A 21,220-nucleotide genomic window follows, 5' to 3' on the forward strand; every position below is an offset into this window, starting at 1 on the left:
TTTCCCAATTCTACCGATAACCAAGATCTGTCTTCATGCAAGTAAGTTAGTTTTATTTCTTGAATTGGAGAAAATGGGTAAACACTGTTTTTCATAGAAAATAATTCTCTCTCATCACTTTGATAATCAAGTCAGACCATATTTTGCCAACAGTATATTAGAATCAGCAACATATATTAATGCTCTTTAAGGCATAGCCAATGAGTTGACTGCAAGTCATTAGCACCAAAGGAAAAACTTGGTCAGAATAATGAGAGGGCCACACTGAACTGGCCTTACGGTCTTCCAGTGCAAGTCATCAGGAACCGAAATTACTCCAACCTCAACTGCTCTATTGCTAGACCTCGCCACCCATCCAAGATAACACAAAATGAGGGAGAAGGGTATGGAATGGATGAGGACATTGAAGCTACTATGAAAACACGATGTCGTCAGCACTGATGGATGGGGCCCTTTGAGCACTAGCCCACTTCAGATCAACCTGGGATATCCCTGCACTGAACACAGGGAGCAGCAAATATCAATCCACAACCCCAAGTGAACTAAAAATAAGTTCAAGGGCGGGGGTGGGTGGCGGTGGTGCCGGGGAGGGGGTCCTGGCTGGCTCAGTCGGCACAGCATGAGACTGACTCTTGATCTCGGGGTTGTGAGTACAAGTCCCACATTGGGCACAGAACCTACTTGAAAAAGACTTGGGTGGGTGGGTGGGTGGAATATCCCCAGGAAAATAGGAAAAAAACTGCTCAAGACACCACTGTACAGAAATTCAAGAGGCTCACTGGGATTATGGAAACGTGGAGAAACAATGCATTGGAGACTGGGTCTATTAAACTTGCCTTTTTGAAGCACAACGCCCCAGTTTAACACCTTTCACTAACACCTAATATCTACATGATGAAACTTTTACTTATAGGACACGGTCAAAAAGTGTTCAAAGAAAATTGGTTTCATGCTATCATAGGCAACTGTGTAAATAAACAGATAAGGGTCATGGATAACGATGGGATAACTAGTAATACCCACTTCCCACCCCCCAAATAACTAAGAAGAAACCACTCAAGAGTAACTTGGCTCTATTACCTGGCACTTTGTGGCTGAGACATGTGAGGAGGATGAAATGACACATATATGACATGAAAGAGGAGTATGTCACATAAAGTCTCATGAAACAGAAAAGCTATCAGGTGGTGGTAATTTCCTAGGTCCTGGTGTTTGGCTGAGCACAACACTGAATTTGGTAGAAAAAGATCCACAAGTTTCTTTGGATCCACTCGCAAAGCTCTATGCTCTGGAGTTAAGAGCTGGCCTGGGGGCTCCTTCTGGGCTGAGGAGAGGGGGACTCTGGTCTGTTAGCACCCACCAAAGTCTTTGGATGTACACTCACCCAATTCTTTCTCTTCTTTTTCTTGGAATCACTCTCGATGTTGCTGCCCACACTGGAGTGGCTGGTGGCACTGTTGATGCTGGAGACGCTGTCAGAGGAGTGCTGTCTGCGGATGCGGAGGTCTGCAGACTGGGAGGTACCGTTTCCTGGGGACCCAGGCCAGGACATCAGCAGCTGTGGCCTTGAGCCCGTTCCTCTGTCCCCGGGAATGACTCTTACACCTGAATCCAACACACCTGAGGACTCCTAGGTCTTTCTTATTGGACAGCACCTTCTGCTCTCAGCTGCTGGTTTTATGATCCTGGAGCAGGTGCACGGTATGCTCTTTTTACTTAATTAAATGAGGGCCCATTTTACCCACTTCACCAAACAGAAGTCAGGAGAAGCTTTGAGAAAGAGAACTCCCCTCCCTGACCCCCTCCTGCACCCTGACACCAGCTCTCTTACGCCTAAGACAGGCACCCGATTATGTTTTGGGGGGACTGTGGCACAGTCACCTGTGTTGTCTGGCTGCCCTTGCCCCAGTCCTCTCTACTCTCCTGCCTCACAAGCCTTTCTCGGTCCCTTGGAAATGCCGAGCCCATCAGAGCCTTAACGTGTTAATGTGCATTAGTCCCTCTTCCTGGAACGCTCTCTTTGCTTACTCAGGCTGGCCAGCTCTTGCTCATCCCTCCCATTTCAACTCGGTCATCACTTTTCAGAGGGCCTGGTATCCGAAGTAACGGTGATGCCAAATAAAGGTTGCGGCCGGTTTTCCACACAAAGGCGCAGCCTACTCTTTAAGAGCACGGGGTTTAGGGCAGCTCGGGTGGCTCAGTGGTTTGGTGCCACCTTCAGCTCAGGGTGTGATTCCAGGGTCCTGGGATTGAGTCCCACGTCAGGCTCCCTACAGGGAGCCTGTTTCTCCCTCTGCCTGTGTCTATGCCTCTCTCTCTGTGTCTCTCATGAATAAATAAATAAAATCTTAAAAAAAAAAAAAAGAGCATGGGTTCCAGAAAGACCCACGTGCTAATCCCACTTCTGCATCTTACTACTCTGCATCCTCTGGACGGGAATCTCCTCCCTGCAACTCAGGGTTCTCATCAGTGCACTGTGGAGAGGACCAGCACCGCACTCAGGAGGTTGTCGTGGGAGGAAAATGAGATCATGAATAACCGACAACATTGAGCAGCGTGCTTACAACAACACAATGAGTGTTCCGCAAACGCTAGCTGTCACTGGGCCTTCTACCATTACCGTTAATATCACTACGGCGGGAGGGAACTCGTCCTCACGGTCCCGTTCCCGCCCCAGGTTAGGACACATGAGCACAAAGCAATTTACTCAGAAGTACCTCCCTGGACAAACACGGGATGCTCACTCCAGCTCAGCCCATGTCCACATATCAGAGCGTAATAAGGGCACAGGTAAAGTGAAGTAAAACACTTTTGATACTTTGCCAATAGAAACAGATTTTCGTCCATTTTTGAGATACATCAGGGAAGAGGCTGAGCCAGGAGAGCGGGCTTCCCAGAGGCTTGGAGTTAGGGATTAAAAGTGTTTGCCTCCCAGGCCCTGTACGACTGCCCCGCACATGCACCCCTGGGCAGGGAGGCTGCACTGCATGTTGTCGGGGGATGGCTCCAAGGGCAGGAAGGTCATTGTTCTGGAGACTGCTTCTTCCTTTACCTTTGCAATTGAGCTCCGGCGTGTTAATGACCCCATTAATGGCAGCTTGGGCAGCTGCATTCTGTTTCTTCAGCAGCTCGATGGTTTTTCTTAACTCATTCAGTTCTGAATCCTGAGGAACAGAAATACTGGTTATCCTACAATCATTCTGTACAGAATTCAAATGAAGGACAATTCGGTTTCAGCCCAGGAGCTTAGGGCACAAAGGAGTTCCACAAACCCTGTCCCATACATTAGGGTGGATCAATTTTCAATGGGCATGGAAGCACATCAAAGCAGTAGAAATGGGGGGGGGGGCGTCTGGGTGGCTCAGTTGGTTAAGCATCTGTCTTAGGCTCAGGTCATGATCCCAGGGTCTTGGGATCAAGCCCTGCATCAGGCTCCCTGCTCAGTGGGGAGCCTGCTTCTCCCTCTGCTCTGTGCTCATTCTCTCTCTCAAATAAATAAAGTCTTAAATGTAAAAAAAAAGTAGGAGAAATAAGATTGTGAGGTTTGTCACTGATGCTGCTGCAATCTGGGTCATATCTGCAGAGTACAACTCTTTATGATTTGATTCCCATAGCTCATATACACCAAAATCTATACCATTCTCTAGAACAAAAGAGAGTATTATCTTGAGGTTTGTTATTCATTCCAAGCAGGGAGGAGAAAAGCATCCTTTCTCGCTTTACCTTTTGCTCAGCTGTCATGGTCAAACTCTGGAGCCTGATTGTCATGTTTCCAAGACTCTGCTCAAAGGCTGCCACCAGGTGAGCCTGGGGGAGGAAAGACACAGTCTTAGTGACATGACCTTGCAAGGGAAGAGGGCCTGATGGGCGCTGGGTCTTAAAGGCTAAAACCCTCCTGGGGGCCAAGTGAGCGAGCCACCATCTAATTCTTCAGCTCGGGAGCCCCACTCCCCACCTCTCGTTGGGATCCAGTCATTCCAGCTTATCATGTCCTTAAAGACCCTGTGCTTCTTCCCACTTTACACATGCTTTCCCCTCTGCCTGGAATGCTCTTCCCCACCCCCATGTCCTTGTCTGATTTTACACATCCTTCTCAAGAGATCTCGGCTTGGGGCACCTGGGTGGCTCAGTGGTTGATCATCTGCCTTTGCTCAGGGCGTGATCCCGGGGTCTTGGGACCGAGTCCCATATCAGGCTTCCCAGAGGGAGCCTGCTTCTCCCTCTGCCTGTGTCTCTGCCTCTCTGTGTGTCTCTTATAAATAAATAAAATCTAAAAAAAATATAGAGATCTCGGCTCACGTCTTCATGACACCCCCAGACAGGTTGGTTCCCTCATGATCACTCTCAAAAGGATGTGGACTGCTGGTCTACGTGCACTCTGGTGTCACACATGTGCTCTCACAACTGCTGCTTCACGTCTGTCTCCTCTGCTCCACTGCGCTTTGTTCACCAAGTGCCAAGCTCACAGCAGAGGCTCATATTGAGCGTGTTTGTAGAACGGATGAACAAAGTGGTTGGCATATTTTGCTTGTTATAATCCTGGTTAATAAAAAGCCACTGAAAGGCCCATCTGCTACCTCCTTGGAGAAACCTTCCCCTGTTCCTCCAGGGAGTTAGGACTTTCCCCCAAGGCCGCTCTCTACTTTTATATACCTCTGTTAGAACACGACATCAGACGCACCATTATTTTATACAGCACGAAGACATCTTGAGAAATGCTGCCAATTACAATCAAAATATGCATCCCACTTTCAGAAATGTTTAAAATGTAGGGGAAAAAAAAAAACCCGTGTATCTTAGAATTGAGCAATGTGATGCTTTCCTGTCTGCCCCTTTCTCTGCAACCCTCTTGGAGGACAAGATGCAACCTGTGTCCTAACACGAAGCCTCCCTCTTTCTCCAGAGGGCAGCAGGTGCTATATTGGTTGGTTGACTGAGGATGCTGATAATATGGTTAAAACCAAGAACAAAGAAGGGACAAGTGAGCTAATCCTCCTGACTGCAGTTTCTCCATCTATAAAATGGGTGCAATATCCATTTTCCTCCCAGGGTTATTGTGAGCAGTAAGTGAGACAGTATTGGTGAATACAGGTCTATAAACACAGGAGTGAACGGACACTTTGGGGAGGGGGGGAAGGAAAGGAAGAGGTTTGGAATTGGGAAAGTGATGAAAGATAGTATGAGAGCACAGATGAGGAGAGACCAAGAGAGGGTTCTAGGAACAGGGTGAGTATAGGGGAAGAGCTGGCAAAGGAAATGTCTTGGGAGAATGGAGAAGTGAGATCTGATCATATGGTATGAACATTCTAGAGGAAAAGAGGACTGACGATGTACTCCGTGAAGAATCAAAAGTGAGGCAATGACCAGGGGATGGGTGGGACATCATCCTGGGTCGTGAGGAGGGTCCACAGACATTTCAATTTAAAGAGGAGAGCTCAGAGAAGTGAGTCCAAGGCCCCTGTCACTAGACTTCATCAAATAGGAACAGTTGAGGATACGACAGGTCTAGCATTCACCCATTGGGCCTTTTTTTCCGACAGCGGTGGGAGTCAGCAGAGCAGGACTGCTTGTAACAGAAATGTGAAGTGGGCTGGCCAGTTTCTTTCTAATTGAGTGCCCTCTCCCTATTAAAAATTGAGAAAATGCTATTGCATTTTAAAATTAAGAGATGGGGGCACCTGGGTGGCTCAGTGGTGGAGCATTTACCTTTGGCTCCGGTCATATTCCCAGAGTCCTGGGATCGAGTCGTCCCACATCGGCCTCCCCAGAGGGAGCCTGCTTTTCCCTCTGCCTGGGTCTCTGCCTCTCTGTGTCTCTCATGAATAAATAAATAAAATCTTTAAAAAATAATAAAATCAAGAGATATGCTTTAGTTTAGCTTGCCCGGGAGACTATGACAGAACAAAAGCTAAACAATTCAAGACAGTTTACACAGTCCATGAAGGATACAGGGTCAGGGCAAGAGGATGCTGAGAATTACTGCTAACCTTGCATTTCAAAGGAACGCCAAGGTCAAATCTAGATGGCCAAATTTCCATTTTCTTCAATTGTTTGATTGCCACCCGGAATTCTCTTTGTGGGGACTCATGCTTTCTATTCTCTTAAAAACAAAAACCTGACCCCAAGAAGACTGCTACTGGGGAGGTGTGTTTGCAAACTCAAGAAGCCATGTTTTCTCTGAAAAAAAAAAAAAAAACACCAAAAAAACAGAAGTTCACATTTTGCTGTCGAGAGAAAGGACAGACTCTGGGTCACGAGCAACTGTGAAAACACGGGCCGAGAGGCAGTCGGGAGCCTCGGTTCGGAGCCACACAACAGACTCCTTACCGAGTGCCATTCTCACATTCCCAGGAAAACAAACACGAATGGTATAAAAACACCCAGAGAAGGTGGCTTTGAGTAGTTTGTCCTAGAAAAACAAACACAGCTTGGCCTGTGAGAAAGATGGCAGACAATAAAACACGTTAGCACTGCCTGCGGTGTGTGGTGAGACTAAATATTTACTTTAAAACAATACTGGATTCAGTGGCTTTTGTGAGGAGCAAAACACACTTTTGGAATAATAATAATGTAAGGGAATCTCACTCTGACTCTTCTGGAATGGGGGGTAGAGTTCCACATGGCCCCCTGTAAGGTCTTTGGGGCAGCACGAGTTCACTGGAGGAGCTAACCCAAGTTTTTTGAAAAGTAAACTAATGACTATTTTTTTGAGCACTGAGCAGTAAGGGACACCAGTTGACAGCAGTAATTCTTAAGGGGGCGGGGGGTAGCTCTAAATCACCTGGGACAGGGGCTGCTGTCAACCTCACATTTGGATTATATCCAGATTGGCCCATTGGGTCTGGGGTTGGTCTTGGATTCGAATGGTACCCAGATGAAGGCTACTCACTGAAGAATTCCTCTGGATTTGCTTTTTTTTTTTTTTTAAATAAGAACTAAGCTTCAAAATTCAGATCTCACATCAAGTTTTGATGTTCTTTGATAGCATCACTGTCGGCAGAAGAAGCAAAGAGAATTAAAAAGGATAATGAAACACACAGAGGCCTGATGTGTGAGGGTGTGGAAAAAATTCAAAGACTCCCAGAAATGTGAGAGAACTCAGGAGAATGAATCGCAGTGAGAGAAGTTACGACGAGTTACTGAGCTTGTAATTAAGGTCAAGAGCTGCACGAGGCACTCCGTGTGCGGACTTTAGAGAAATGGTTTCCTTGGGTGGACTCGGGCTTAAGTCAGGAATTACCTGGGCAAAACCCCCAGGTAAATGATTAAGTCGAGCACTGACTCAGCTTCCTGGCCCGGGAAGACAACCTTTTGAAGTTGCCTTTCATTTGAACAGCACGTTATGGGGTAGTGCGGGCTGCTTTCGGACAGGCTTGCACGCAAGTGTCTGTGGTCTCAGCCTGGCCCGTGCACTCCCGGCAGGAGGCCTTGCTTCAGGGGCATCTCTGCACCTTCTGCAAATCTCAGGCTCTGCCTTCGGAGCCTCAGCCCTCACCGGCTCACAGCTCTGCCGCAGGCCTCCTTTGCAGACCAGAGTCTCCACCTCGATGCTGACCCCCTAATCATCTAACCACACCACGGTCAGGTCAGGAAGCTTCGGGAAGAGCAAACCGAACCGCCTCTCCTCTGCTTCAAAGGCACTGATGGGGCTCCACTACCTTCAGTAGGAAGCCCAAACTCTCCCCCTAAGAGCCGAGAGCCTCCGTGATGTGAGCGTGATGTGATCTGCCCCTCGCTCTTCTTCGATGCCTCTCTTCCCCTCTAACCTGGCCTCTTCCCCACATCCAAGCCGGAGATTCTAATTACATGCAGCTACTTACAGTTCCTAAAAGCACCAAGATCTGCACCCTGGCCTTTTGCACAAAAACACATTTTTGCACAGCGGTTAGAATGCTGCCCTTCTCATGCATCCTCCCTCAGATGTCACCTCCTCCCCCAGAAGGCCTTTCCTGACCTCTCCCCCACACCACAAGACTGACTGTGGTGCTCCTGCTTACATGTTCCCACAACCTTCTCCCTTTATCCCTCTCTTAACGGTCACCATGTCATAGCAAAACTGTTTTGTCTCTCCGCTGTGCCAGAGAAAGAACACTAAGATGACAGGGACTGGGCTTGCTTTGCTGTTGAACCCACGGTGCCCGGGGCAGAGCTGGCACTCAAACAGTTGTTGAATTGAATACTGGTTGGCAGCACTTCCTTAACACGTAATTGTGTATATTATAATTATAGAACAGTCAGCTATTTATTCGGAGCCTTAGATTTCTTTCTCCTCGCTCCCCGCCCCGCTCCCAACCCCTAAGATGAAAAGTTTCAGAAAGAGGAAGAAAAGGGAAATGAACAGTGCTGAGCACTTAACATGTTCCAGTACTGACCACATGACAACCCAGAGAGCTAAGCGTTACCATCCACCGTCGCACAGATGAGCGAATGCAGGCTCGGAGGTTAGGGAATTGTCCCCAAAGCACAGGGCCGAGAAGTGCCAGGGCTGACGCTCATGCTCACGATGCTAAAGCCATGCTCGTGGAGGGGGGCAGGCAGTCGTGACATAACGGCTGTCAAAGGCAGCAGAGGCTGCCCCCCACGACCCCCCCCCCCCATGGCCACACCCCCCCCCCCCATATCTGTACTCACATTTGCGGTCAGCTGCGTGGTCAAAGCTGAAACCTTTTCCTGGGAGGCATCCAGCTCCCGCCGCAGTTTGCGAATCTAAAGATGGCAAGGGACAGAGTTACTTGCTCTAAGAGCCCATCCTCAGGTTGAGCGGGGTAAAGTGAGTGATGACAGGGAAGGAGGAAATCCACCCAGCAAACTGTTCCTTACCTCTGACTGGCATTTTTCTTCTGGCTGTAAAGAAATCATAAGGGAAATTAGACCAGTTGAGGAACAGGGAACGGTGCAGATGCAGCCTGTGGGGGACACCAGAGATTTGAATGCTTACAGCAGATCTGAAGACTCATTAGTTTCTTTCCGGGTGTATTTTTCTGGATAAACTGGTTCAGTGAATTTGACCAATGAGAAAGGCCAAATACGAACAGCATATTATTATGAGAAATTAGGAGGAATGAGAACGATACTCCAATTATTTTGGCTGTGAGGAGCCCCCCCCCCCCTCCCCTGCTCCCTTGTGGAGATGCTAAGGTCAGGTGTGCTCAGAAGGTGTGATGAGGAGGGATGAGCCAGGGTCGGGATGCCCAAATGTAGCAAATAAAAATACAGGTTTAAGTACATCTCATAGGTACAACAAGGCACTGGGCACAACTTATACTAAACAATTATGAGTCATTTGTGTGAATTTTGTAATTTGACTACTGGGTGTTCTGTAGTAAATCTGGGGATGCCAGCTGGGGGCAGGGAGGGCTGCCCATGGGTTAACCACCCGTTGTATCCCTCCCTATCTTCTCTCAGAAGCGCCACCCCAGGAGCAGCAGCAGGGCAGGAAGGCCTCCAAGGTGGGGGAGGCGGGGAGCCCCGTCAGCCAGCCTGCCAACTCCCCAGGCTCTGAGCACCTTCCTGCTGCCCCACCTCAAGGCCTGCAGTTACCTGTGACTCTGGGAAGGAAGGGTAAGGCCTGGGAGGGTCTTCCAGACTGGGCCCTGTGTCTGTGGATGACCCAGCTATGTGCCAGCCAGAGACCTCAGGGCCACCCCACCCCTCCTCTCCCACAAGGGGAAATCATAGTGGAGGGACCCTTTTGTTCTCCGTAGGTTCTCATGGCAGGGGGGTCCATAAAACACAGTCCACATTCTGGGCAATGCTTGGAAGTGTTCCTACCTTCTGTCCACCCCATCATTTGCTCTTTCCTGGGGGTGGGGCAGTGACTGGGGAGCCAGGAAGGCAAGTGGAAATCAGTAAAGACTCTGTTTTGTCCCTGAGTCCTAGATGCATGTCCCATCTAATTCTACTAGTGATAAACCTGCCATTTAAAAAAAATCAGCAGAAAAAAAAAATAAAAATAAAATAAAAAAATAAGCAGGATGCCTGGGTGGCTCAGTGGTTGGGCATCTGCCTTTGGCTCAGGGTGTGATCCCAGTTGGGGATCAAGTCCCACATCGGGCTCCCTGTTAAGGACCCTGCTTCTCCCTCTGCCTGTGTCTGCCTCTCTGTGTGTCTCTCATGAATAAATAAATAAAATTTTAAAAAAATCAGCATCTGACTCTGACTCTGGTGTCTACTTCTCTGTTAGCTCAGAATGCAGAGCAGTATGATTGGTTAGACCCTGCAGACCCTACGTCCATCAGCCATGGTAGGGGGGCAGCTGGTTCCTGTCTGATGTCTCTCGGCCCCCTGCTCCCGACCCCACTGCCCTGACTCCTAATCCTGCCCAGGAGGGCCCTCCCTCCAGCTGGCTTCTAACAATGGCAACTGGTTTTTAGGACTATTGGCGCCAAACCATTTAATCCTTGCAATAAGCCAACAAAGTAGGTCTGTATTCCTTTTGAGACACAGAGAGGTTATAGCTTGCCTAAAGTCACAATCTGGACAATCTCCTCATCTAAGGAATGTTTTCAGGGGATGCCTAGGTGGGTCACTGGTTGAGCATCTGCTTTTGGCTCAGGGTGTGATCCCAGAGTCCTGGGACTGAGTCCACTTCAGGCTCCCCATAGGGAGCCTGCTTCTCCCTCTGCCTATGTCTCTGCCTCTCTGTGTCCCCCATGAATAAACAGATAAAATCTTAAAAAAAAAAAAAAAAAGAAGAAGAAATGTTTTCAGGAGGACACTGGGAGATGTCTTCAGGGCTTACTCTTCCCTCTCTGAGACTATTCACCCTCTTTGTCTATCTGTTCATCCACTCAGGCCCACTACCACCACCTATCACACAATTATAGATTTCCTACTATGTGCCAGGCACAGTTTTAAGAACGTGGGATACAGCTGTGAACATGACCACCGAGCCCCTCACCTCATGTTGCTTACCTTCTGGTAATAAGTGACATATACTGAATGTTTACCATGTGCCAGAGACTATTCTAAGCCCTTTCCATTCATTTTTCATTGAACTCTCATAACACCCCCTTGAGTAGGTACTAATACTATTCACGTGTATTCTCCAAACGAGGAAACTGAGGCCCAGGGAGGTTGCCTAATTTGCCCACGGTCACAGCTGTTAAAAGGTGGAGCTGGGAGTGGACCCAAGGTAGTCTGGCTCTAGAGTCGATGATCTTAATGGGCACATTCTCCTGCTCTTTTACTACAGCCCCAATCTCATGGAGGCCTTCCAGAAATAAGGCCCCTGACTTCTGAGTCTGATCCAAAGAAGAAAGTTAATGGTGAGAATGTCACAGCTATCTAACATTTGGGAGGCTACTGGAGGTCTGTCAGCAGGCTGAACCACCCATATAGGAGGAGCCCTACTCCTCAGCACTTCTGTCCACGAGCCTCCTTCTCCTTCCCCATCCCTGGGCCGCTGTCACTCAGCCCACCTGTCTTTAGGCTTGGGCTCCAGTTTTCAGCCGCAGCCTGAAAAAAAATCTGGTGCTTTGCATCTTACTCCCCAGCTGCTGCTCTTCTGTGTACCTGGGAACTCTAAGTGAGGCTGGGAGCCTCTCTCCATTTAGCAGTTCCCCTGGGAACTCAACTGCTGCCCCCCTACCATCCAAGAAAGCCAGCCCAATGACAAATGCAGCCTCTTGGAGTTTCTCTATCCAAGGGCTGGCAGTGACTTCTCCACGGCAGTTGCTTACCATCATGTTGCCTTTTCTTTCCTTTGTAACTAAAATTACAGGCAATTTTTAGCCAGAATGAGAATTCTTGAATATCCATGAATTACAGAGATTTCAGGGGATAAAACCCATGAACATTGAACAAGAGCCTTTAAGACACTCAGCCTTTAAACAGGCTCTTTGGTCTGGGTTGGTAGCAACTTAGGAAATCCCAACAATCTCCTTTTAGACAACAAATAGGAACTTGTTCACTTTAACATTTACAGAAGTGTCTGAGTTTCAGAATTCTACTATTTCCAAGTGGCCAATAATAGATAAAGGACCACACATTCATGCTTGATGTGATGCCAGATACAATCTGGAATTAGCAGACTACTCAAGCACAAAAACATTTAAATGTTAGGAGCACCTGAGTGGCTCAGTTGGTTAAGCATCTGCTTTTGACTCAGGTCATGATCCCAGGGGCCTGGGATCGAGCCCTGCACTTGGCTCCCAGCTCAGCGGAGAGTCCACTTCTCCCTCTGCCCCTCCCCTTGCTTGTGCTTTCTCTCCCTCTTAAATAACAAAACTTAAAAAAAAAAAATTAAAAAAACATTCAAATGTTAGACTATTTTTTTTATGAGTCTGCAAAAAGTAACCTATATGTTCAGAGAAGGCACAGATAAAGGACAGTAAAGGAGAGCCTTCGACATGGTCAGTGTCAGAAGTTGTGGGCACCCCAAGACCACCCGGCTCCCTGATTGCAAGGACAAAACTGACAGGTACCTGGAATAATGAGGTCATTTGTACAAAGTCATATAGTGAGAAAAAACGAAGATAGGTTGTGGGTCTCTTGCTATCTAGTTAAACATGGAATTAAGGATCATTCCTAGGTCCTTGGTAATGTGCATACTGCTATCAACTCAGAAAGAATAATTTGAAATTTCCTGTCCACACACCCAGAACGAGAGCTACTGAGAGACCCCTGACTACGTGATCTTGCTCGAAGACAGCGGAGCCAGGAAACGCGAGGGACGTTCCTACACCTGAACTCTCATGGTGGGAGAAGCTCATGCTCTTTCCCTCCAAGGCTGGCCGATGCAGCCCAGCCCGTTTTTCACTCTTCCAAAAAGAATCTAATCTACCCTCTCTGTGTTAACAGGAAACTCTGGCATTTCCACCGGGCACGGTGATGTCTGCAGTAGCTACTCTGCACCAACCTGGTGAAAGCGGAGTCCCCCCAACCCTGGGTGTCCTTGGTGCCTCTGGTTTTCTCCTTCAGCTGCAGGCTCCTCTCTCTACCTACATCCTGTCCTTGGGGCTTAGCCCAGAGCCTGACAAATGCATAGGACCAGGAAATCTTGTTGGAGAAGTAAATCTAGGTTTCAAAGTACCATCTTGGCACCCATGGCACAGATTTTCCCTCTTGAGGAAAGGACTTAATGTATATACTAGTTGACAAAATGTCCTCTCTATGCTTTCATAGTAGACAAAGGCTTTAATACTTGCCCTCTCTAAAGTCACTATATGTAAAGCCTTTAAAATGAAAAAACCGAGGGTTCTATGATGACATTTCATACAAGATGACTGGCCAAAGAATGAGGTGTTTTGGAGGTGGAGGGGCAAGGTGGGTAGGAGAAGGGATCATTTCAAGGTCCTTCAAATCAGACCACGTCAACAATCACTGAGGTCTATGTGCTCACCATAGGCCTAAGAAAGAACAGTCAGGCCCTGGTCTCTTTCACTCGATTCCAGGGTGGCCTTTAACCTATAAGGGCCATACACAGTTTGTCCTGCTCCATATATGTAGCCCAGGAACCTGGCGTTGCCAAAAAGTGAATTACCAAACATCTGTCCTCCACGGATTTAAAGGGTTAAAGGATTTCCAATTCTCAATTAATAAAATTACTTTTTCTTATAGGAATTCCCAAAGTTTTTAAGATCAACAATATTACACACATAGCTATAAGAAAGCAAGCACCCCTGAACAATTCCAGAACCATATCTGATTACATGTGGCTTTTGTTCAGTAGACCACTCATTGATGAGAGCCAACACTTGTGAGCTTGCTCTGTGCACTATATTCAATCCTACGTGCATTTTCTTATCTCATTCGAGCCTATTTTTTGAGCACCTACCATGTGCTAGGCTTTGTTCTAAGCACCAGGAATAAAAACAGAAAAAGTCCTTGTAAAAAAAAAAAAAAAAAAAAAAAAAAGGGATCCCTGGGTGGCGCAGAGGTTTAGCACCTGCCTTTGGCCCAGGGCGCGATCCTGGAGACCCGGGATCGAATCCCATGTCGGGCTCCCGGTGCATGGAGCCTGCTTCTCCCTCTGCCTGTGTCCCTGCCTCTCTCTCTCTCTCTGTGACTATCATAAATAAATAAAAATTAAAAAAAAAAAAAAGAAGAAAAGAAAAAGTCCTTGTCCTCAAAGGGCTTATATTGTAGTGAAATGTCATCTTCCTAACACTGGATCCTTATTATAGCTCCACAAGGTAGGGGCTGCTCTTCTTTCTACTTCACAAAGAGTCAGTTCCTGATTTACTGGTTGATACGTTACAATCAATAGCTGTTTGCGAATTTCAAATCTTGTTCCCTAATTAATCGAGCTCCTTCCATCAGAGATACTTTCTCTAGGAGAAGCGATTTTATTTATCTTATTCTCAACCCTCTTGATAAAGGAGCCCCAGTTCTCATGCTCACAGCCACACAGCACTGATTTATACTCACTGTAGAATAAATTGATGACGTGCTGGAAACCAAGGAGAGCGAGGATCCGTGAACTATTAAAACAAAACAAAGAAGGTGAATTGCAGAGCTAGCTTCGATGGAGCCAAAAAGGGAGAGAGGAGGAGAAAGTCAGCGTTATAGGACACGACCAGGCAATTTAATCTCACCTTGACCCAACTTTTCCTGGTCTGGCAATAGGTCAGGGTCAAATACGGAATAATTTGCTAAGGGAATCTCTTTTCCTTTACCCCACACTCTCACTTTGCTCCCCTGCAAACTCTAAATCCTTTTTCCCCCCCTGTGAAAATAATACATGATTACTAAATACAAGTTTTCAAGTACAGAGACGTGTTAAGAAAACATACTCACTGCCACAACCTACACAGCTCAGAATTCTATTACCCACAGGCAACCTGTTACCTGCTCCATTCCAGCACATTTTACTCCCTTCTTTGTTTCTAGTGTATTCCTTTAGGCTTGAGACTGTGTTGCATAGATGTTGTATACCCTGCTAGCATCCGCCACTTGTGTATGCACAAAGATGAGCCGATTATTACGAACACACGAGGCTGGCTGTGGGCCACAGGGCACTAAACTCATTCTAGACGAACACGTAGTAAAACACTTGGTTAGAAAACATTATCTACCAAAGTAGAGATTTTTTTCTTTTGGTTTCTACACAAACAAGCAGTGTCCTCTTTTCTGTGTCTGACTGGCACTTTTGACTTAGAACCACAACCACCGTCATACCCTCTTCACGCCCCTTCCTGCCCCCAGCCCAGTGGAGACATTCCACTGTCTTTATATAATTTTAAGTCACGGTCTTTTCCAGGACTAAGTATATTCTAACTGACTTCTCTTTCTGGGAACCAGATTCTTTAATGATCTTTTTCCTTAGCAATCTCTCAACAACTTTTTGAAAGACAAGAATATGCCCGTGGAGACATCAGAGATGTTTAATTGGGCACAGCTTTCCTGACCACGAGTGGAATGCTCTACCCCCCACACTTAGCCATCCCCGGTGGACCAGCTATCCCCTGTGGTCTGAGCCTGGGAGGCTTGGGAGTAACATTCCCCGAGCGCTAAACGGCTTGCACTTGCCACCCAAGAAGTGAACTCAACTTGGATCAGCATTCGGCAGAAGCTACCTGCCCACAAGATACCCGACAAACAGCTCAGCCCACGCCCCGCCCCACCCGCGGTCCCAGGGGCCTCCGTGCTGTCTCCCTATGAACCTCCTGACCTGCTCCTCCCTTCTGTGCTCCTATCATGTTCGGAATCCTGCACTTCTCTCCCGAGCAGGCCCTGCATAGCCCTTGGCCGCCTCGGAGTCTCCGCCTGTACAGCGCTGTTTGTTTAGGATGCTTCTCATTTCAGCCCGTTCTTGACCTGCCTGTCTGGCCCTCTTCTCTCTTACTTAGAAGATGCCTGCTTTTCTGAGGCGATCCCTACGCCATTACTCACATCCACCTTCCTTAGCAATGCCAAAGGTTCTAGATCTCTTCCTCCATTCTTCTGCCATCCATGACTTCTCTGGCCCATGCACCATAAGGAATCAGTTTATGGTGTCAATGGCCAATAATGGCTTTCAGTGTTAACGCGTAGACACATTAGCAGCCGCCGCTCATGCCCCAACCTAGTGGCCTGATATTCTTTTTTTTTTTTTTTAATTTTTTTTAAATTTTTTATTTATTTATGATAGTCAGAGAGAGAGAGAGAGAGGCAGAGACACAGGCGGAGGGAGAAGCAGGCTCCATGCACCGGGAGCCTGATGTGGGATTCGATCCCGGGTCTCCAGGATCGCGCCCTGGGCCAAAGGCAGGCGCCAAACCGCTGCGCCACCCAGGGATCCCGTGGCCTGATATTCTAAAGCGGTTAATTTATGTTAGCCCATGAGACGGGCAAGTAGGGGCTACTTTGGATTATATTGGAGGCCCATGGGGGAAGAGACGGGGTAACACGTAGCCACCCTTAAGCTACACCTTTCCATCACACCACCTGCTCAGCTGGCACAGGCTGCCACATAGAACTAGGCTGCCCAAAGATGGAAGTTTGTCTCTTCTACCTGTCCAGCCCGTACACACAGACTTACGGACACTGCCTTCAGCAAAATCCTGATGCAAGCCCCGGGCTGCAGGCAAACGGTGTATCTGGCAGGCTTCGGTGGAGGTAATTATTTTTCTCTGTAATTAACTCCTCTCACTTGGTAAATAGCAAGAGCAAGGCTGTGGTCCAAAGAAAGATTCCTTGATTTCCAGAGTCAACACTACACTGAATGTGGCTTGCCCAAACCATGGTAGTTGGCCTTGCTCCAGCTGAGCTGAACCAAATCAGAGCCTGGGTTATGTGGCTTGGATACTCTTGGACAGCAAAATGCACGTGAGACTTACAAAGACAGAACAGCAAAAGCACACCATGTGTTTTTGCCCCATACCTGTGCCTCTAAAATTCTGAAGCCAAGAGGAACACAGAGACTTGTCTAGGCCATCTCTGCCCCTGAGGAATTTGAAATCCAGAGAGGTCGGGTAGCCCAGGTGGCTCAGCGGTTTAGCACCGCCTTCAGGCCAGGGCGTCTCCCTCTGCCTGTGTCTCTGCCTCTGTGTCTCTCATGAATAAATAAATAAAATTAAAAAAAAAAAAAAAGAAAGAAATCCAGAGAGGTCAAACGGTCTATTTAAGGTCACACAGCATTCAGAAACAGGATCTGCTGACCAGAAGTCTGCAGACTGGGGGGGGATCCCTGGGTGGTTCAGTGGTTTGGCACCTGCCTTCAGCCCAGGGTGTGATCCTGGAGTCCCGGGATCAAGTCCCACATCGGGCTTCTTGCATGGAGCCTGCTTCTCTCGCTGCCTGTGTCTCTGCCTCTCTCTCTCTCTCTGTGTCTCTCATGAATAAATGAATAAAATTCTTAAAAAAAAAAAAAAAAAAAAGTCTGCAGGCCGTTTTGCCCTTAAGAGACCTGATTTATGGGTTTCTGAAAGGTGGTTGTTGTTGTTTTGTATTTTTTTGGTAAAGGCTTTTGGTGTGTTTTAGAATGGTTTCCCCAGCCCCTCATCCAACCTACACAGATATAAGCTGGGACCAAATGAGCAAGAAACACATGTGTGAGAAAATCATGATTTCACCCCTGCCTAGAGCACAGGTGATTACACGTCCACTCTGAAGACAGAACAAAACAACTGGGCATAGCATAGCCAGTAAAGCAATCAAATGCCCCTGATGCCACACTTGGCATCTCACATGTATCTTCAGCTTCATACCAATCAAAGCACTTTCTCATTTATAACTATTGCTTGAAGCGACCCTCAATATCAGAGAATTTGTAGGTAATATTCCCAGACAGGGCAGGAGTTTCTACCACTAATACACAAGTGATGTGGCCCAGCACACACAGCTAGTTAGGAGCAGAGTCTGCGTATCTAGCCACTGTATCCTTGTTCTTGCTCCACTGCTGGTACTATCAGGTACGACCGGGGAGAAGGAGACACAGTTCTGATGCTAACAGGCCACCCCTGAACCAGCAAAGGAAACCGAACTAAAATCTGAAAACACGCTGATGAAGGATCAGAGTCCACCTCACACAGGTAAGAAAGCCCAGCTGTGACCAAGGCAGAGCCAAAGGAAAGGTAAGACTGAACAGGAGAACAGACGGCTGAAAATCAAGAGTTTAGGACCTAGTCCTGGTGACACAAAGTCCCCAAAGCACTTCTTCTGGCTTCGATTTTGCCAGAAACAAAGCAGAGATGTAATGGCCCTTGGGGAGAAGGATAAAACAAAACAGGACAATTATAACAATGGGTACCATTGACTGAGTCCTTACTGTAAACCTCTTTCCAAGTCGTTTTGCATTAGATGCTTTCCGGGATTTATCTCACCTAATCTTCACTTCAAATCCTCTAAAGCAGGCACGATTATTTTCTGTCTTTTAGTGAACAGGAAATAGGCTGAACAGAGTCAAGTCCCTTTCCCAAAGTCTCTTTGCTAGTAGTAGAGTCAGGATTTCAATCACAAGTAGAACTCTGGGGCTGGAATCCCAAGTGAGTTGCAAAAAAAAGAGATTATTTATTTATTTATTTATTTATTAAGAGATTTATTTATTAATAAGCTCCTCTGTTCCTATGGATTCCATATGAACTGCTTGCTTGCTTGCTTTATTTATTTATTTATTTATTATTTATTTATCTATCAATCAATCAATCAATCAATCATATGAACTGCTTTAGATTACACTAGCAATTAGGGATGATTGGTAAAGTCCCTGGGCAAAGACCTCCATTTTAAAAATGCCTCAAGCATCTCCCTAAATGTATACTATTAAAGTTGACTTTAAGATTGCATAATGCATCTGATGGAAATTAATTTACCTGAAATAACTTTGAAAGGGTGCATGTGGGCCATGCCTGTATCTAATCTACATATTTATGACTCCCACTTCCTTCAAAATGGAAAGTGCTAATTAAATCCCACAAAAACCTCACACAAGTACTTGTGCTAATTCTTCTTAAATTTCTATCCTGCTTTCTGGCATATGATATACCCAACCGACTCTTACAAGGAGGTTCTGTTTGGTCCAAACAGTAGATGTCAAATTTTCCCCCAACTGTCTCTACAACCCTGGGGTTTATAAATTCAAAAGGTGGGAGGAGCCTTTACCCAATGGAATTAAAAACACCTAATTGCACGAGCTCGATTTTGTTTTTGTAACGTAATACCCCTGGAAGAAATAAAATCAATTTGATGCACAATTTCCCAAAAGATAAAAATGTTACGTGTTCCTAGCATGTTGACAGCGGTTCCTACCTCCTACCCCTCAATTTGATTTCCACCTCTGCCCTTCAGTTCCACGTCACCATGAATCATTAGGGTTTACAAAAGTCTAGACACTGCTTGTGGGCAAGCATTTTTTATCAATGTCACTTTGACATCCCAGATATTCCACAGTTGTGCTGCCTGACAGCTTGATTCCAGATGGAATAAATAAAAGCTCTCTGATGATGATACTGTAATGGTCCCGGATCTTTATGAGGCGAAGTGTGCTTGTTTGGACAAGTTTCAGTACTGAACACGGTTCACTCAGGTACACACTCCATATGTGAGTTGTCACCAGGAGGGCTGGGGAATGCTCTGTGGCCATGCTTGGCTAGCACACTGACTAGACGAAAGTTCAAGGCAGACCTGCCTACGCCTTCACCTTGGGGTCCCTGTGCCCACCACCATGACTGCCCTGGGTGGTTACAGCACTCATTCCTAGCTCTTAAACCCAGTAAGGGACGCCTGGGTGGCTCAGCGGTTGAGCATCTGCCTTTGGCCCAGGGTGTGGTTCTGGAGACCCAGGATTGAGTCCCTCATCACGCTCCCTGCATGGATCCTGCTTCTCTCTGCCTGTGTGTCTGTCTGTCTGTCTGTCTCTGTCTCTCATGAATAAATAAATAAAATCTTAAAAAAAAAATAAAATCAACCCAGTAAGACCCTGTCAAAGGACCTCAGGCCCCACCCCTCCGAAATCCTCTGTCCCAGCAGGTTCCCATATATGGATTTGCAGACTTGCTTGCTGTCTGTCGCTCACTGGATGTCTCTGGATGCAAGTGACACATAAATCAGGGTGAAGGGGTGAAGTGGCTAGGAAGATGAACCAGGGGGCAAGCGCCCTGTCACTAAAATTTTCACAATTTTTGTGAACAAGTATGCTGGGCAAAAGCAGAAGGCTTTATTCTGTGTTTCTGTCCCTCTCAACTTGCTTAGGGATTTCTTAAACAAGACAAGCTTGTTCTCTCTTCTCAGGAGGATGCTGGGCTTATATTTTTCTCCCAGGGGCTGAGAGCAGAGGGAAGCACTCAGGGCTCCCTTCTCTCCCACCTTCTCTTCTGTTACTGGCAAAAAAAAAAAAAAAAAAAGGCACTGGTTGTGGGCTAAGGGCTATGGCCTTAGCCTGGACTCCAATTGCTCTGAGAGTACCCATCCCCTATCTGGGGAGCCCCAGGTGCCAGGACATCACTGTTGACGCAGAGTCTACAGGCTAGGACATGTTATAACATTTTCAGGTTAACATTCATACCTATTGTTGAATTCTCCTAATTCCATGAGCTGGGTACTAGTATCATTCTCATTTTGTCAGTAAGAACACAGAAGCACAGAGAGGTGAAGTCGTCCAAGATCACATACCAAAGAAGTGGGTGAGCTGGAATTCAAACCCTGGTAGCCTTGCTCCACATTTTTTAACCACCACTCAATGAGTACTGACACCAATCTTTGGGAAGCTTTTCGGGGGTGTGGGGCTTTCCCCCCATAGCATTATGACTGCTTGCTTCCCTAACTCACACCTTGAGTAAAGGAACGAGGGGAAAGAGAGATGAACTAAGTGAGGAAGATGGCTGGGAGAGATGTCCACAGCTACTTTCTCTCAAAATTCTGATTAAAATAAACAAAGCACAAAAATCCAATCCAAAATATTCACAGTTAGCGAGCAAAGAAGGAAAAAGGGCATACATGAAGGGAAAGCGTATAACCCAATAAATTAAAAAAAAAAATTGGTGCTTGAGAAATAGAAAATTCTGGAGTGCAATGGAGAGGCTGGCTGCCCACAGGTCCTCAGAGCCACATGGGTACGTTAGCACAGGGAAATGAACTAACTCTCTCTGCCAGGATGGTGAGCCAGCAGCCGAACCTCCAGATGGAGGCCCATGCCAAGAAGTTGTGGCCCAAGTCCAAGACGGAGAAGCTGAGAGTGAGGCTCGGTCAGCGCCAAGTTCACTCATGTTTCTCCAGCAAGCTTCTTACCTTTAGTCCTGAGAGGTGAATGAAGAGCCAGACCCTGCTATCCAGAGTTCCCCAGCCCCAGCCCCCAGAGCGA

At 47.0% G+C, this 21,220-nt stretch overlaps 1 protein-coding gene across 11 annotated transcripts in view; it reads right to left on the reverse strand.

Moving 5' to 3' along the window:
• NAV2 (neuron navigator 2) overlaps positions 1-21,220 on the reverse strand; it is a 396,930-nt gene that overhangs the window by 38,867 nt on the left and 336,843 nt on the right. For all 11 annotated transcript variants that reach the window (XM_041729744.1, XM_041729743.1, XM_041729751.1 and 8 more), the window contains 6 exons: positions 14,371-14,423; positions 8,821-8,844; positions 8,632-8,706; positions 3,724-3,807; positions 3,053-3,164; positions 1,385-1,530 (listed from right to left, as the gene is read on the reverse strand). In XM_041729744.1, the coding sequence (XP_041585678.1) occupies positions 1,385-1,530; positions 3,053-3,164; positions 3,724-3,807; positions 8,632-8,706; positions 8,821-8,844; positions 14,371-14,423 (494 nt within the window). The remainder of the gene's footprint in view (positions 1-1,384; positions 1,531-3,052; positions 3,165-3,723; positions 3,808-8,631; positions 8,707-8,820; positions 8,845-14,370; positions 14,424-21,220) is intronic.

This window comes from Vulpes lagopus, chromosome 15, assembly GCF_018345385.1.
Source record: "Vulpes lagopus strain Blue_001 chromosome 15, ASM1834538v1, whole genome shotgun sequence".
Taxonomy (NCBI): Eukaryota; Metazoa; Chordata; class Mammalia; order Carnivora; family Canidae; genus Vulpes; species Vulpes lagopus.